Source organism: Ammodytes marinus (genome assembly GCF_949987685.1).
Source record: "Ammodytes marinus genome assembly, chromosome: 21".
Classification (NCBI taxonomy): Eukaryota; Metazoa; Chordata; class Actinopteri; order Uranoscopiformes; family Ammodytidae; genus Ammodytes; species Ammodytes marinus.
The window spans coordinates 18,552,982-18,570,506 of NC_137225.1; the positions used below are offsets into that span (position 1 = coordinate 18,552,982).

The following is a 17,525-nucleotide window of genomic DNA, read 5'->3' on the forward strand; positions in this document are numbered from 1 at the left end:
AAAGGAAGCCTTATCTCTGGGTTTTCTTTAAGCAATGTTTTTTGTTTTATACAACTGGGAGCCCTTTTTTCTTCCTTTTTCTCTTTCCTCCTTCCCAATCTCTCACTCACTTCATGGAGAGAGGGATGAGGGGGAGGAGAAGAGGGGAGGTGGAGATCTCCCTCTGTGAGACGCCAAGGTGCTCCCAGTCCATTGTGTTGCTTGGCTGTCAGGTTAAATTAGGGAGTACAGGCTCGGTGAGTGTAAAAAAATCAATACTTGATGGAAGATTGCTCCCTGGAAAATCTGTTTTGATTCCAGGATTAATTCTTGACCAAAGGCTCCGGCAAAATGACATGCCATTAGCCTGAAAATGAACACATTCTGCAGTGGAAATTGGATGGAAATGTGTCAGGTGATTGCCCTGGCTGGTTGTTTTGACTCCCTCTTTGAGCGGTGGGGGACTGAAGGTGTGGCGGCTGCCTGTGAACGAGGCCTCCATTTCCACAGCAGAGAGACAACTCCACCGTGGCCTCGGAGTGGTCTCAGGGCCATTGTTGTCCAGCAGCTGCAAATGCCTCCAAACAAGTAGGGAGGTTGGTGTCCCCCCCCCCCCCCCCACACACACACACACACACACATGCACGCGCACACACACACACACACACACACACACACACACACACACACCCCACTCTTCCGCTCCAGTGTTTCTCCATAAAGTATGGCATGAAGAATGAGACATGTCTCTCTCTTTACTCAACAGTGAAGAGAAGGTGTGATGCATTATTTATGAGTAAATAATGCGTTCGTCAGGACAGATGACATTTTTCTTGTTTTGAAAACTTAAACAGGACAGACGTGATGTGAAGATGAGCCGGACAGTGATTTGAAGCTGCACTAAACATTCATGTGTAAGGAAGAAAAAACAACAACAGCAGTCAACATGATTTCTGACCTGAACATATAAGACTCTTTCACGTGTCAGAAATGTGAAGTAGATGTTTGTAGATGGTCTTAAATCGCCTGGAAAAAAAATCATATTGCATTATGTAAAATTATTATATCGTGTGTTTCCTTCTTCTTCTTGTTTAATTCCATAGACTCACACACAGTTAAACACTGCTTAAAATCGAGGATGAAATGTATTTATGATTTAATCTGATTAAATGAAAATGATTTATCAGTTATTGCCTAACATTAATCAAATATACAGTACATATACACATGCCACAACCATTTGACATTTTATTTTCCACAGTTTTGAGACGCAACAAAGACTTTAAGTAGGCTTACTATCGGGTCTAAAATATTGTTGTTTTTCCTTTAAAACAAGAAAACAGCCTTGTCCTAATGTTAGTTACTATGTTTGTTATGTGGAGTCAATGGGTTTCTAGAGTTAATCTGGAGAAATATGGGAAATTTTCAAAACAATTCAGTTTTTGTTTTGGTTTTGAAAACCAAAAATCACACAATGTTTTATTTTCACTGTACAGAAACGACTTTTCCTTTCCTTTTTTAAACTTTTCTTTGGCATCATGACTTAAAAAAAATCCAATAAGCCTTATAAGGAAAATAATGTGTGTTTTATTATTTTAATCGTTTTTACTTTGGTTTTATTAGAAACGACACAAACTAAATATAACAGTCATGGCGCTGTTAGGTGATGATGATGATAGTGTGTATGTTTAGGGGTTAAACTGATTAAATTAAACAAATTTCAGTCCATGCTGAGCTCTGATGCCTCATGGTGTTTTATGGTTATGATCCTTCCAGTTTTACAGCGAGTCACTAGTGCCCCCTGCAGGCTGAACTAGGCTACACATTATAAGGTTGCCGCTAGATGGCAGTATGCACCACGTCCACACGAACACCACAAAGGAAGAGCGTGTTAAAGAAGAAGTACACCCTAAAAAATTATCAGATTGCTGTATTACCTTTTTTTTTGCAAGCTTCGCCACAATGGGCTGAAGGAATACGCATGCCAAATTAAAAATCTGCACACACACAAAAAACTTTTTATAAAGTAGTTTTTGTGCTTTCTTATTAAAAAATATCAGTTGCATCATGTAAACCAGTTGATTTTCAAAGGGTCAAAATCCTTAAAAACAATTGATATGGTTTGTTAAGAATAAAGTTGGAAACGAAAAATGTGACAAAAAAAATATATGAATAATAAAGGCCAGCAAATGGGCAGAATGAGTTCATTGTGGATTACATTGTTTTCTGTATTTATACGTTTTAAGCATAGATAGTATATAAAAGTTTTAAGGTGGATTTCCTCTCTCTTCGGCGCAAGGTGATGATGTCATACGTTCCGTGGACTAGAAGTTGCTGGTGTTACATTTAAGTTGGTCAACCCCTCGCGCGCTGTGTTGGTGCACATAAAATATATAACAAAAGGTTAGTATATATTTTTATACTCAAGATGTCTTGGGTTAAAGCTGTTTCGTTTAGTGGAGAAGATGTTTTCGACGAGAATGCGGACGAAATAAATGTAATGTCCAAAGACTGGACATCCAACATGAAGAAACGAATCAAGGTAATGCTAATGTAGCCTCTATTAACATATATTTGAATCAAAATGCTAGACTTTGAATGTATATATTAGTTGATAGCGTCAAGTGCTGTAGGCTAAATGCTGAGTTTAGTGTGTTAATGGTCGATCTGGTGTTACGGACAGGACGGGTTCGTGGACGGAGCTGACGCCGGAGAAGAGGCTTCAATTCAGGAAGGATTCAACCTCGGGTTCAGGGAAGGAGCAGCTCGGACTGTGGCTGTAGGCCGCCTCAAAGGGATTGTGAGGTAAACCAGCACGTAATTATCCCAAAGGTGACATCTTCAGATTAAGCTTGGTTAATTAATAGGACAGTGGAAAAACCAATGTAGTCCAAACATTAAATGTGTAAGTTATCATATAAAACCAACACAAAATTCAGACTTTTCTGTGTTTTACTTGTGAAAAACTGGATGCTATAACCTTGTTACGCCTCTTAAAAGTCCCTTATAGTAATATGGTCCCTTATTTGGTTCGACCGCTCATAATAATCCATATTAACATTAAAGGTGGAGTCAGCGATTCTGGAGAACGCTTGTTGTCAAAATCTCTGTTTGTCAATATCAGTGAATATCTTCTCACGATCCACTACCTGTCAGTACTGTGTAGCTGAAAACAAATCTGGTGTCAATACAGAGTTTAGGCTCTGTTGCCTAGTTTGTAAACAAATGGTAATCCTATAACAAATGGGCCCATCATAGCTAGCGACAAATCTGTTTACACAGAGCCTAGGCTATGTATTAACACTTGATTTTTCTTCAGCGCAGACGCAGTTCATATTGGTAGCTGATTGTGAGGAGTTGTGGATGGGTCGACTAGATGGGTTATGGTGTAATTTTCTCATTGGAAATAAAAAAAAAGGTTTCTGGATAATGATATTTATGTGACATTTCATGTTTTGCTGTGCCTTTCCAGTTTCCTAGGTTGAATTATATTTGCACCTCTTTCTTTGCACAGAAACATCACGAGCCTTTTTTGTTCTGCTCTGTATTATAAATGCCTGTCTCAGTCCTTTCTCTGTGCCATTGTTTGTGACACTGTCACCTCTTTTGTGTGTGTGTGTGTGTGTGTGTGTGTGTGTGTGTGTGTGTGTGTGTGTGTGTGTGTGTGTGTGTGTGTGTGTGTGTGTGTGTGTGTGTGTGTGTGTGTGTGTGTGTGTGTGTGTGTGTGTGTGTGTGTGTGTGTGTGTGTGTGTGTGTGTGTGTGTGTGTGTGTGTGTGTGTGTGTGTGTGTGTGTGTATGTGGTGTTTGTGTGTGTGTGTGTGTGTATGTGGTGTTTGTGTGTGTGTATGTGGTGTTTGTGTGTCACGTCACAGCGCTGCACGCTGCTGGTACCAGATCCAACATCCGGAATGCCCCGTCCCAGCCTGTGTTACTGACCTACTGCAGCGGGTTACCAGGCATGAAGACACCATAACTGAGAGCATTAAGGATGCTTTGGAGAATCCCCCTCCCAGCGTGAGCGCCGTGTCCGACAGTATGGAGGATCTGGAGGTGAAGCCGGCCGATCCAGGCTGCTGTGGAGGAGGGGGATGTGGAGAAAAGAACTGCTGCAAGGGAGGAGAAGAAATGGACCTGGACGTTTCTCACAACCAACCAAAGCCTTGTCCTGCGTCCACTGAGTCAGTTGAAAGTCTGCCGGATCTGGTGCAGCGCTGCGTGGATCTAGTGTCAGAGCTGGGACTGCCACAGGACCTGGTCCATCACATACAGGAGCTGAAAGACATATAGAGATTAAAGGAAGAGAAAAAGTCATTTAGGAGGATATAATTTTTTTTTTTTACACGCGGCTATGAAGTCCTCTTGATGTAAATAATGTAAAATATAATGTTGCTTTCATGATTTCTATGAAATGGTTGATTTTTTTTTTTTTTTCGAAAATAAAAATGTATTTGATATATTTGACTGCATCCCTGTTCTCCATGCACATACACTGTATTTAATACTAGCCATATTTAGTTTTTAGTAAGAATTTACATGGATTTGTTTTGATATTTATTAAATGTGTCTGTGCTTCTTTATTTATATTTCGTAAAATATAACCACAATTGTGTTAATATTCTCCTTTTATCATATTGGCAGAGCTTAATGACAAAAAACAGCTTTCGGAAAGAAAAAAATACATTTACAGACATTTAAAAAAAAGGCAATTTTACATTTAATGCGCAGGCAATGGTGTTTTGAGATTTACTTTGTATAACCGAATTGTTGGATCGACTTGTGGATTCAACCTGTAATTGTTTAATCAGTGTTTTCTTTATGTCAAAATAATACTCGAGTTTCCGAGGAGCACGTGAACACAGCTGAGCTCGTGGCGCACAAGAGTATGACGTCACACGCTCGGACCGTACCGTGACCTGCTGCTCTGGCTAATGCTAGGGGCTCGTGCCAACAGATGTTCCGCTTAAAAATATATAGTAAATCCCACGTTATCTGTGCAATGTGTCACATAAAAACGGTGTCGCTTTGATAATTAGAGAAGGTGTCAAGTGCGGCGGCAGCGGTTATCACCAGCGGACATCAGTCTTTACTAGCAAATGTTTATATTTTAAGTTTACCGCAGCTAGCTCGCGAGCTAACTGGAGCTTTTTTTTTTTCTCCAGTTAACCAAAAGTGAAACAGGAAAGGGAGTTCGAGACCGCAAACTCGCAGATAAAAGTCAACAGAGGTAGGTTTGTTTTGTCATAAATATGTGACTGTTCAATGTGCTTTCATTGAATTACATTTACAACGAGCTGCAGCGATATAAACATGAAATAATGTAAAAAAAAATGTATCTTGTTAACGCATGGAATGAGGTTTGACATGACGTTTTGACACCCTGCATCTATCTTTGAATCTCTAATACCAATGTTAACATTTATTTATACACATGACATACTGTAGTGTTGTCAAACTGACCAAATAGTATGACCATTTAGCATTTAATATGTAAATGCATAGAAAGTAACAAACTAATAGCTGTGATAACATAAAAGGTGTGCCGTTCGGTCTTTAATTAATCTTCTAGTGTCTCGGGATCTGATTACGTGTGTCATTTATTTTTAGATGTATATTTTGTATCTCTCGCTGTGACGTCTTTTATACACTGATACATTGCACATGTTGTGTATGATGTCTTTTTTTATATATTATTTTATTTTTTTGCTGTCCACACACACTGACAGTGTTGTATTTGTAAAACTTTGTAACTCTGATTTCAAAAGGTGCAACAGAAATAAAGTGTATTGTGTTTTTGCATCTATCCAACATCAAAAATAAGAACTTTTTCTTTGACAAAATAGCTAAAATTCCTTATCAGGCTACAGAATCTGATGGGTTGCAGAACACCTGTTACAGTGTTCCTGCTTAATGCATATCTGCATACAGTTTGAAAAGGTATTGAATAAATTCATCTAAAAATAAGGCTTTGATTGGTATTAAAATATATCATCAAACTTTCAAAAGTCTTACAATGTGGAGACATGGGGTATGATTTCATCATCAATATTCTTTTTGATGCTTTAATTTAATAAATCAAAATAATTATTCATATAATTTTTTTCTCATTAACATCACATAGAACAGCGTAGCATGATATATTATGTTCATATTATTTTTGGCTTTTTAGTTGTGTATTTTGAATGACTTGAAATGTTATGACACACCAAATTAGAAAAAAAACATTTTTCAGCAGAACATTTGATGCACAAGTTATCCCAAACCGAAGTATTTTATGTATTGTATTTTATTTTTCTGTACAGGTTCTGCACTTCTTTCCTTTAGCTGCAGCTTGACACTTGACAACACAATGGCCTCCTGAAACCTCTGGCTTGGGCGACTCTTCGGTCGCTTGGCGTTTGTTTTGAGGCGGTTGTCAGCGTTGAGGCTACGGCCTGTCTGCCCTCCCGAGCAGAGGGAGCGAGCCGATGGGGAGCTGTTGCTGCAGTCCTGAGATTCCCTGTGGCAACGCCGAGGAAACAAGTGGTTTGCTGAAAAATGACTCGAAGGCGGCGGGGCCCGCGGGCCACACGCATGGGACGGGCAAGTGTGGTCCTGAAGCTGATGACGACGTAAAGTGAGATACCCTTTTTCCTTTTGGGGGGTTTAAACCTCAGCACTTTGTATGTCACTACATTTAGTTTCCTGAGGCACACTTCAAGGTAAAAAGGAAAGGGGCTTATATCAATCCTAGCCTTGGTAAGTTATGCTTCTGAACTAGCCTGGTCCGGGGCAGGCTAACGATCAAGCTTAGTTTAGATGTGACAATAAAGGGGACAAGTTGTCCTACACCTTCATTTTAATATATATATATATACAGTCACTGCACCGGCCACTTTATTAGGTACACCTGTTCAATGGCTTATAAAAACAAATAGACTTTATAAAAACATGGTCAAGACTATGTGCTGAAGTCAAACCAAGCATCAGAATGGGGAAGAAAGTGATAAGTGACTTTGAACGTGGCATGGTTGATGGTGCCCGGCAGGATGAATCCATACTTTCATGTTGTTTACGCCAAATTCTGAACCTTCCATCTGAATGTCGCAACTGAAATCGAGACTCATCAGACCAGGCAAGATGTTTCCAATCTTCTATTGTCCAATTTTGGTGATCCTGTGTGAATTGTAGCCTCAGTTTCCTGTTTTTAGTTGACAGGAGTGGCACCTGGTGGGGTCTTCTGTTGCTGTAGCCCATCTGCTTCAAAGTTGGACGTGTTGTGCATTCAGAGATGGTATTCTGCATTCCTTGGTTGTAACGAGTGGTTATTTGAGTTACTGTTGCCTTTCTATCATCTTGAACTGTCTACCCATCCTCCTCTGACCTCTGATTTCAACAAGGTATTTTCGTGCACACAACTGCCGCTCACTGGATATTTTTCCTTTTTCAGACCATTCTCTGTAAACCCTAGAGATTGTTGTGCGTGAAAATCCCAGTAGATCAGTTTCTGAAATACTCAGACCAGCCCTTCTTCTGGGCCACTTGAAACCCCTAATTCACATGTGAAAAAAAGAGGCTACACTTATGTTGATGTTGAAATGAACTGCCCCCAGTAGCCTTCATTAAATGTGAAGTTGGCATTTTATTTTCTTATGGTGTAAATTATGGGCTACGAAAATAACTATTATGATGTTGGTGTTTTATGAGTTCTTTATTATCTTTATGGGGGGGGGGTTATTTATTTTTATTTTTTTATTCTTGCCGCCGTAAAGGATTATGGAATACCACTATCTCCTTTCCATTCGTAAAGGTTGGTCAGGAGTAACCTATGCTAAAGAAATTTCCTATGCAAAGAAGAGAATCCGTACTGGCCCCAGGCTTGAGTCAGCATTGATTAGACAAGGCTGAACTGCGTTAGTGGAACCACTTGAGGCTTAATTGGGAGAGACGTTAGTATCAGCCTGGCTTTTTCAGATGAGCTATGCTTTCGTTAGCTACTTTGATGGAAAGGTTTTAATTCAAGGTGTTTTTGTTGCTAATCTTCTCTGTGTTTTGTCACTCAGGAAAACGCCTGATGAGGCCAACAATACAAAGGTTGAGCTAATGGCCGAGGATGTGCAGGTGAAGCGGATCCCTGAAGTCGAAAAGAAGGAGCCCAATAACACTCAAGAGAATAAACCCTCGCACAACACGGACTTACAAACGGACACGCCTTCTCCCAGGAAAGGGCCTGAACACAAAGAAAAGTCCACCAGAGCACAAGGCGGAGATGTGAAACACAGTCCTGCAAAGAATGGACGAGCTGAACCTTTGCACTGCACTTTAAACTGCCCACAGGAGGAACCCACCACAGCGCAATGCAAGGATTGTACAGCAACAAATGCAGCACCAGAAGAAGTAGAACAAGAAAATCAAACCCACGTGCAGGACAATACCCCTGGGAGCAGCCCATTAAAAGCCAAGATTTCACTGGAAAATAATACAGAGACAAACACAACAATAAAGCACATCACATCGGTGGACACTACACTGGATAAGGATGAAGACTCAGGCTCCAAGGTCACCGTAGACGACGCCTCGGCCGAGCAAACTGTGGAGTTTTCTCCAAATAATGCAGTGTTATCTGTTCCAAACACTCAGCCCCCTGCAGCAGCCTGTCAGGTGCCCATCCTCTCTGTGGTCAGCCAGCACAACGACAAAGAGCCTCAGAGCTGGTGAGTCACACGACCAGACAAACGGTTCACTTTCACTTTGTGTGGCTGCTTTTAGATGTGGTAAAAATAATGATAATTTGAATTTCAAAATGTGCCATTAAGACCATTGGGAAATGAATTATTTATTTTCTATCATTGAATTAACATTTTCAGATTTTTTATTTTAGATGATTTTTGAATGTCTGAATAAACAATACCCTCTAAAGCAAAGCCTAAATCTGTCAACTAATCCAAAAACAAAGGCAGTGATATGAGGTATTTGAGGGATAATTTAATTTTGCGTTTCTCAGATATGAATATCTTTTCTACTACTATCCTTTTTGTCTAGTACTGTGACCGAGGATTCAGAGAGTTCTTTGGAGTGCAAAGAGGCCGCTGCTGAAGACACAAAACGGAGTGTTGTCATAGTTGTTGTCTCTGAGACTTCTCCTGGATCCGGGCCCACCACACTCGACCACAGCGCTGAGGAACAACACCCGGAAAACTCAGTCGCCGAGCCGGACGCCACGGCTCCAGCAGATGCCAGTGAGAGGTCAGACAGTTCAGTGTGCATCATCAAAACAAGAAACACTTGTTGACATTAAGTGTGTACTTTTGTTATTGATAGGCTCCCTGTGACCACTAGAGGGCATTTTGACATCCCTAGCTTGTTGTGTATCAGCAAAATGATTTACAGACTACTGTATAACTTTCATTATATAACATGTCATTTAAGTGGCATTTGAGGTTGAAATTTAAACTTTTTATGCATGTATAAAGTAATAAAGATGTATACTCTCTCCAGCTCAATGTCCGATCAGGATGCAGAGCCAGATCTTGAGTCTGCAGCCACAACCTCAGTAGCGGTGGCTTCCTCGGAGAACGTTAAACAGGATATCGAGAAGGAAACGATTGGAAAAGGAGGAGACAAATATGGAGATGTTCCAAAAGTGAAGGATGACAGAAGGGAGGATGCAGAGGACGCTGTCACAGAGGCAGAGACTCTACATGTAATTTATATATTTATTGCTTTTGCTGTTTTCAAGTCCATTTTTTTTTAATTGTTTTTATTGTGTTGTCTTTTATGGTATGTGTGTTTGTTATTAACATTGATGAATGAAGTTGCACACTCAATCTTGTTGTACTTGTACAATGACAATAAAGGATATTCTAATCCACTCAGGCTAGGGAAGATGCTGAGACTCAGAAGGAAACTGGAAAAGATGAGCAGCTGCCTGAGAGCCTGTCCACTGACACAAAGCCTGATGAGACAGAGACACCTGTTACTGACAAGGAAGACTCTGAAGATGGCCTGGGGAACAGGTTTGTACTGAGTTGCTCAATATGTTTGTATAGCTCATTTTATCCATTGAAAGACTGAGTGAGAGAATTATAAAATCCAAAACAGAGAGGGACTTTTTAAACCAATGTAGACTCTGTGCCATGTGTTAAATCTCACTCAACATGAACAATGGATTTGTTGTTGGCACAGAGTAAACACTAAGAATACAGTTCTCTAAAGGTGTGGGCATTTTGTTTAATAAAGGTTATTTCGTAAAGTGTGTGTGTTTAAATGAAGGAACATGTCAGTTGGTGTGTTTTTTGGTTTGTGGACAACAATGGAGTCCTGCGGCGCAGTCTTTGTATACACAGATGATACTTATCGGTTGAGCTGACGGTTAGAATTCTGTTTACAGAGTTCAGTCCTTGAAGTGTTTGTTTGTTTTCCTGTTTAGTGAAGAAGACCTCTACAGAGGAGCAGAGGAGCTGTCAGCGTCCCATAAACACATCCCAGGATCACTGTCTGAGTCAGAAACTACATGTCAGTACATTTAAATAACACATCTATGTCATGTATTTTATTGATCTGTTTGATTTTAAAGTTGTTTGAGCCACTGACTAAAGGCAATTTGTCTGTCAGTGTGTTGTCTACAATATACGTTTTTGAATTGAATTGAAACAACACGGCTTGGGTTTTTTGTCATGTAATAAATATGCAGCAGTCCTTTTTGTTTTGGCCATCATGCCTACTTACTCTCTCCTCTCTCTTTCTCAGTCTTAAAGGTGGAGGACAGATGCAGCTTGGCCCCGGCGATGGATATTCTGTCGTACAGCGAGAGAGAGTGGAAAGGAAAAACTGCCAAAAGTGCTCTCATCAGAAAGGTCTGCGCCTAGAGCTCTTGGGACAAAAGACTCTCAGATTAAAGCCACTGATTGTTCTGTGTTTTTTTTTCTCCACGTTTAATAGCTAAGAGATTTCCTGTTGTGTCCCCGTTTGCTGCTGCTTCAGGGTTATAAAGAGATGTCCCAGACGTTTGGCGGTGTGAGGAGAGTGAGGGGAGACAACTACTGTGCCCTAAGAGCCACGCTGTTCCAGGTGCTCTCCCACAGCACACAGCTTCCCTCGTGGCTGCAGGACGACCACGTTGCTATGGTAAACACTCGCATAACGAGGTGCTAACAATTGGCCGTTGGCTTACGCTGCATTCATGTGCTCCACAGATGGTCCGTTTTCCCAAGTTTAGCTGTTTTTTCCGACTTCAGTGTGTTTATGTGGTAATGTGACGCTACAAAGGAGATTGTGTTGTGTTTATTGTTCAGAGTGTAAACAACACTTAAATAGCTGTTTCCAGTATTGGCTTGGCAAAGAAAAGCAAAACTACTAAAATATTGCTTTACCTGACGTGTTTTCAGGGTAAATGCTAAAAGTAACTTTTTTTAAATAGTCTAGGTCACGCTACGTAGAAAGCAATGACTAATGGTTACAACCTAAAATACCAAACAAATGAATAATTCAATATTTGAATACATTTTTAAGTGTTTTGTTCATATTTTCCAGCAATTTACTAAAATGGCTTTAAAATATGCTATGCTCCCAAATTAATTAAAAAAAGGCCAGGAAAGAAACACTAACATTACCCGAAACTCTGATGGAAATGCTGCACAGTGAAGCCTATAGCTCTACTAAGTAGACTAGCCAAAGAAATTCTTCTTTGCCTTGGAATTAATGTTAACCTTCAGCTATTACAGTAAGCTAATTAGTTAGCAGGAGTAAGGCTTGCAGCTTACGTTTTAACACTCTTCCATTGCACGTTTGCTGTTGTGTTTTGGGAAGTAAAGGGTTCGGGTAAGTGTTAGCCCTCACCTCCTCTAAACCCTTTAAATGCCACTTTGTTAGCTTGAAGAGGTTAAGCAAACAGGTAGTTTCACAACGTGACCAGTATAGGGGCCTAAAGGACAAGAAGAAGCCACATTAAAAATAAACTCTGTGCTTCACCTGAAATGATATCTTTACATTTAATTTCTTCTTTGTTCACAGCTGCCGGAGCAACTTGAAGCAGAGGAAGGTCTGATTGGTCAATGGACATTTCCTGGAGACTGTCTGCAGGGAGATGGGACAGGAGATGTGGCCCTGCAGCTAAAAGGCTACATGGAGCTTCTTCGAAATAAGGTACAAGGCTGCAAATCTGCTCAGAAGAATGCCCATAGTGAGAAAGTATGTTAAAGAAACAGAGGAAACCACAGCACTATTTATGTACAGTTGGTGGACACTGAGGGTATTGATACTTGTCCGCAGAGCTTTAGTATGTGATTGCTACCACATGTTGAAGGGAGTCTTTTAAATGCTGCACTGGCCCATGTGTTTCTTTAACACACCGCTTGGTAATGTTCTAAAGGATTTTGTGGGATGGATAGTCCGACCTGTGGCCTACAGCTTGAGACCCCAAGCAGAATTTATTGTCAGTCACTGACACTGGTATCTTCTGAGGAATTTGGGTGTTTACTGCACGCACGGGTTTTTTAAAATCACTTATGGTTTATGAGAGGTAGCTGTGTGCTGGTTTAGTGGCTGACATATGGATTCTATATAGCAGCACTAGAAATAGACTGTGTTATTTTGGTCTGGACCGCTTCCACAAGTATGTAAGTTTGTATGTACACACTAATGTACAGTACATGTATATTCAGGCAACGGAAAAGTGCAACAAAAAAAACATACATATCAGGGCTGTACAGTGCGACAGTTTTGATGGCATTTGCTACTGAAATTGATCACGTGCGATGATGAATACAAGTCCACTCGCACGAGTGCTAATGAGCAGATGCTGTCTGTTTGAGACACAGAGGAGTGCTGCACAACACTGCTTAGAGGGTTCTACATTAACACTCTCCAAATTCGGGTAAATGTAGTCTTAGGCAAGTAAGTTATTGAGTCTACCCTCCACTTTGGCTGGTGAAAGATGTGTGCTTGGGATCTGTGCTTGTGCGGCGATTCTAGCGTCTAATACACTTCACCAACGGTAATAACCGGAAGGAGGAGACGGCACGCCGTTAAGTTAGCGAGTGTGCAAACAGAACATTTCCTGTGGGCCTTCACATTAAAAGCATGTTACTAGCCAAACGTTAGTTGATTTTTTTGAAGCCGGTAAGAACAGGAAGTTCGCGCTTCACAGCCCTGCAGTGCGCTAGCTTGAAAATCAACTGCTTCAGCTGCAGAGAGCAGTCAACAACAGTAGTCTATTTAAACAAAGTTTGAAATAACTGATAAGCCACTGAAGAACTACTCCCAACACATTCACAACAACCTATTTAACTTATCCTAAATTGTACCAATATGTATAGTTATTTATTTAATAGGCTATATGTTTTAAAGTTAGGTTTTAATTAACAGTACTATTAACATTTATTATTAGGAATATAATAATATGTATATACAAAAAATATATAGATATTAATTTTATGGGGAGAAATAATTCTGAATCAGCAAAAAATTGCTTTTGTCTAAATTGCAATCAGTGCACCCCTATTAATTTTTCTACAATTATTACTGCACACACTAGGATATGACATTAATTGAGAATTTCAAATGAGACCAAGATGACAGGCTAAAAGGTAATTAGAGCGAAATGCATGGGTTAAGGTTATACTTTGTGTGCTACTGAATTTATTTTTGTGCTACTGATTTTTTTTGCTTGCTAGCACCAGTGCTACCACCTAAAAAAATAAGCGTACAGCCCTGCATATATTACCATACTACTCTCAGAACAGACATTATTGGGCTGCAACGACTAAATGACTACAGCGTTCAGTAAAAAGTCTTATTTCCATTAATGGATATGTTAAGAATTCAGGCTAGAGAATGTCAAAAATAATTACAACCATACTCTCTAAGATCTTAAATGATGTCTTGAAATTGCTTATGTTCTCTCTCAGTAACTAAAACTGCCCAAGCCGCTAGTTTTAAATGCTAAGCGAGTCATTGATTGTATGTATGTATGTCCAGTGGCAGGCGGCTGTGGACTGCTCCTCGGCTGTGGAGCGACAGCAGCTGTGTGAGCGTGTGTTTGTAGGAGGCGTGGAGGAGCTGGGTCTGCTGGAGGCTCTGAAGCTGCTGATGCTGGGCAGAGCAGTGGAGCTGCACCGCTGCATGCAGGCCGGCGCAGACGTCCCTCTCTTCTGCTGGCTGCTGTTCGCCCGGGACTCGTCCGACTGCCCGCGCTCCTTCCTCTCCAACCACCTCCGCCACGTGGGCCTCAGCGCCGGGCTGGAGCAGGTAGCAGACACACACACACGCCTTGTTTTTTTATGTTGAACAGCCCAACCACAGGCATTTTAAAGGTGTAGGCAGCGATTCTGGGGAATGCTTGTTGTCAAAATCACTTAATCAAAATCAGTGAATATCTCCTACCTGTGTGTGTGCTGAAGAAAAAAAACAGACCTTACGGCCTCTGCACACATCCTACCTCTACTGCGCTTCTACCTCGCGTCTGCGTCTGACTTTTTGTCACTGACCGTGTAATCGACCTAGAGCGGGCACACATCCAACCTCAGACGCACTGCTGATGCGCGTCTGAGGCACGTCTGCAGCGACGCTCCCCTTTACCTCAGGAGGCTCGCCTATTTTTTTCTGAGAGCCGCGCGTCTCTCTCGGGTCTCTCTGCTTTAACTGATAGAGAAATACTCTGCTGAGAGTCATATTGACTTCATACCGGCAGCTTTCGCTGTAGTTTCACCATTTCCTGGTGTGTCCCTTTCAAAATAAAACTTCCAACAAGCGAAAATGTGGCAAAAAATAAATAAAAATAAAAAAGGCAATGGGGCGCACGGATTACTGTCCAGACTCAATATTAGACTCAATATAAATCATATGCATCATAAATTACACGAAAGAACTACATTTTTAATGGGAATCATCTATGAAAACACTATGTAGAAAGATGGGGCTTTTAGAAGCAGCGCTGCAGCAGCTGCTGAGACGTTCCATGTGTGTCCGAGAAAAGTCAGAGAGACGCAGCAGTAAGGTAAGGCGACGCGCTCCAGAGGTAGACGCAGGATGTGTGCAGAGGCCGTTATACACTGGAATATCTCCGGTGTGGAGATATTCAGTGATTTTGACAACAAGCATTCTCCAGAATTGCTCACCTTTTTTAAAGGCATGCACTGAATGTTTTACTGGCAGGTAGACTGTAGGCTTTATCATATTATCATAAACACCTACAAGGAACCAGCTGCTTGGGTTTGTTTGCCCTGTGAATGGAATGCTGCTGAACATCTCTGCTAAATAAACCTTTGTTGTGCTGGTTAACGGGCAAAAACAACACGTTGACAGATGTCATGAGATAGGTTGTGTAACATTCTCAGAAAAAGTCTACATGCCTGCGCTTGTGCTCTTTTCTGTTGTGGAGCTGCATCATCAGCCCTGGGGGCGAGGAGGTTTCCAAAAGGACAAGCTGCAGAGTGATTTAATTGTTATTTCCAATCTTTGAATTAGAGGTTCTACTGGCTGGGTTTCCATAAAGAAACCACACCCATAAACATCATGTGCCTGAGCAGCTGATTAAACATTTTGTTGTTTGAGAAGTATGCGTTTCAATCTGGGCTACTCTCTAACCGTGCAATTAACCACCCTGTGTTTTTGCCTTGTGTCCAGGTGGAGATGTTCTTGCTGGGCTACGCCCTGCAGTGCACCATTCAAGTTTACAGACTGTACCAGGCCGACACAGAGGAGTTTGTCACATTCTACCCGGATGATCATAAGGACGACTGGCCGTCTGTGTGCCTCGTCACTGAGGACGACCGTCACTACAATGTGCCAGTTGTAGAAGCAGCAGAACACAACAAAGAGCTCCACACCAGCTAAGAAACCTCCTGCCATACACACAAAACACTCCTCAGGTCCATCAAGATGAATAGATTTACGCCAATAAAGGAATAGTTTGACATTTTTGGGAAATATGCTTTCACCATCTTGTCTGTCCATTTAAAATGGAGAGAAACCTTTAGCTTGGGTCTCTCCAAAGATAACAAAATCAACCTATTAGGCCCAGCAAATCTCACGTTACATCTTGTTTCTTTAATCTGAACAAAGCCTGAAGAGTAAAAAGTCATTGTGATTTTCTGGACAATTTCTTGGTGGGGCGAAGTCACTTCCTGGAGTCTTGTGGTCACTGAATGTAACGTATTAATGAGTGAGGTTTAGAGGTTTTATCTGAGGACAGTCAGGTTACGGTATACAGTCTTTATGCTAAGCTAACTAGCACTAACTTCATATTCAATGGACGGACAAAACAATAGTATCAACCTTCTCAATTAACTCAAAAAGAAAGCAAAATTTCCCAAAATGTCGGCCCATCCCTTTTTAAAATATGCTGATTTGAGACCCTGTACAAGATGTGGTTTACACACTTTTGTACACACTGTACTGTAATACAGAGTTTTCTATTTCGGTTTGTGTACATATTTGTCCATCAGATATTGTGGATTCATCTCAGTTCGCTCCAAATTTAGTTTGCAGGGTGTCCTTTTGACTTTCAGGTTGGGGGTGGGGGCAGATTTTGTGATAAACCTTTTTCTGGAAAGTCCTGATAAAAACAGTAGAGCTGCCAACAGCTCCAAAAATGAGATGGTTGGCGTTTACACTGGAATATGGGCACTACGAGTTGTTTTAATTTATTACTTTATGTATAAAAGAAGTGTGACAGTCGCCAAGTGAATCGACTTGAGTCAATGAAGGGTTTGACGTTTTATCAGGTTTAACAGCTCACACCAGACGCCGATGGGAGGACTTGGAAGATCATTGGCAGCCTCTGTGTCAGAGGCGTGATTCATGATGCTCTGTGTGTGCATGTCTGCAACTGTGTGTCAAACTCAATGTGTAACATGTTGCCTTTAACCAAGCCGTCCTGAGGGGGAAAACAAAAACGTGCCAATGTTGCTGCAAATACTGGCAACAGTCCCAACCACCAGCCACTGGATTCAGTAGTAAACTCTCGCTTGGTCCTCCATGTTGCCTTAGAAATAATGCACAATAAGAATGAATGTTGGTTAATGGTGATAAGAGGCAGTTTCCTTGCCCTAATTCCAGAGCTTGGAATGTGATAAATTAACATCAGTAAAAAAAAAATGCTATTTGCAGGAATATTCTTGCACTGTCAGATTTTGGATGGCATTTAGATAAAATCAAGGTACAATTTTTGTAAGTGTCCTTTTTTCTGTTTTTTGTGATTGACTGAATCATTGTCTTTTACTAATAACTATAAAGATGATTTTGAATTATCTGCGTTTCTAAAGTGATGCAACAGAAAATGACACATTGTGTGTTACGTCTGCTTGGGGTCTCAGACTGTCTATAAAATATGATTTAATACATAAGATAAAGATTCACTGTAATGTTTACTGTAAATACGTCCAACTGGATTTATGGGGTTTGAGAAGGTGTTAAACCTGTCTTTGTTCCAAGAGACCGTAAGTAACATCACTATGTAGGAAAACAAACATGTAGTTAAACATACTGGACAACATTTGTTTTGTCAACGACTTTTCTGTCAAGAAAAAAAGAAAACGACCAAGGATATGTTCCCTTACTTAGACCCCGT

The 17,525-nt window shown here is 40.8% G+C and overlaps 2 protein-coding genes across 4 annotated transcripts; both read left to right on the plus strand.

Annotated features, from left to right (window-relative positions):
• Positions 1-2,324: 2,324 nt before the first annotated feature.
• On the plus strand, positions 2,325-4,434 carry otulina (OTU deubiquitinase with linear linkage specificity a). The gene is made up of 3 exons (XM_080050461.1): positions 2,325-2,521; positions 2,663-2,784; positions 3,853-4,434. Exons 1-3 carry the CDS (start codon positions 2,408-2,410, stop codon positions 4,265-4,267), a joined length of 651 nt encoding a protein of 216 aa, XP_079906587.1. The 5' UTR covers positions 2,325-2,407; the 3' UTR covers positions 4,268-4,434.
• A 498-nt stretch (positions 4,435-4,932) lies between these two features.
• Positions 4,933-17,203, plus strand: LOC307267960 (uncharacterized protein). Of its 3 annotated transcripts, none has more exons than XM_080050451.1 (12): positions 4,933-5,204; positions 6,280-6,593; positions 8,020-8,670; positions 8,999-9,202; positions 9,455-9,659; positions 9,833-9,972; positions 10,386-10,471; positions 10,706-10,812; positions 10,940-11,083; positions 11,969-12,100; positions 13,934-14,203; positions 15,581-17,203. In XM_080050451.1, exons 2-12 carry the CDS (start codon positions 6,445-6,447, stop codon positions 15,788-15,790), a joined length of 2,298 nt encoding a protein of 765 aa, XP_079906577.1. In that variant the 5' UTR covers positions 4,933-5,204; positions 6,280-6,444; the 3' UTR covers positions 15,791-17,203. The 3 variants fall into 3 exon arrangements, with proteins under 3 accessions (XP_079906577.1, XP_079906579.1, XP_079906578.1); XM_080050453.1 differs by having other exon boundaries at positions 13,940-14,203; XM_080050452.1 differs by having other exon boundaries at positions 6,302-6,593.
• The last annotated feature ends 322 nt before the right edge of the window (positions 17,204-17,525 follow it).

Bases quoted from the DNA above. Each gene is read 5' to 3' on its own strand.
- LOC307267960 (XM_080050451.1), top strand. From the start codon at position 6,445: ATGGGGAGCTGTTGCTGCAGTCCTGAGATTCCCTGTGGCAACGCCGAG. The intron at 8,671-8,998 runs GTGAGTCACACG...CTTTTTGTCTAG, and splicing joins GACAAAGAGCCTCAGAGCTG to TACTGTGACCGAGGATTCAG. The intron at 9,203-9,454 runs GTCAGACAGTTC...TACTCTCTCCAG, and splicing joins CCAGCAGATGCCAGTGAGAG to CTCAATGTCCGATCAGGATG.
- otulina (XM_080050461.1), top strand. From the start codon at position 2,408: ATGTCTTGGGTTAAAGCTGTTTCGTTTAGTGGAGAAGATGTTTTCGAC. The intron at 2,522-2,662 runs GTAATGCTAATG...TGTTACGGACAG, and splicing joins ACATGAAGAAACGAATCAAG to GACGGGTTCGTGGACGGAGC. The intron at 2,785-3,852 runs GTAAACCAGCAC...GTCACGTCACAG, and splicing joins CGCCTCAAAGGGATTGTGAG to CGCTGCACGCTGCTGGTACC.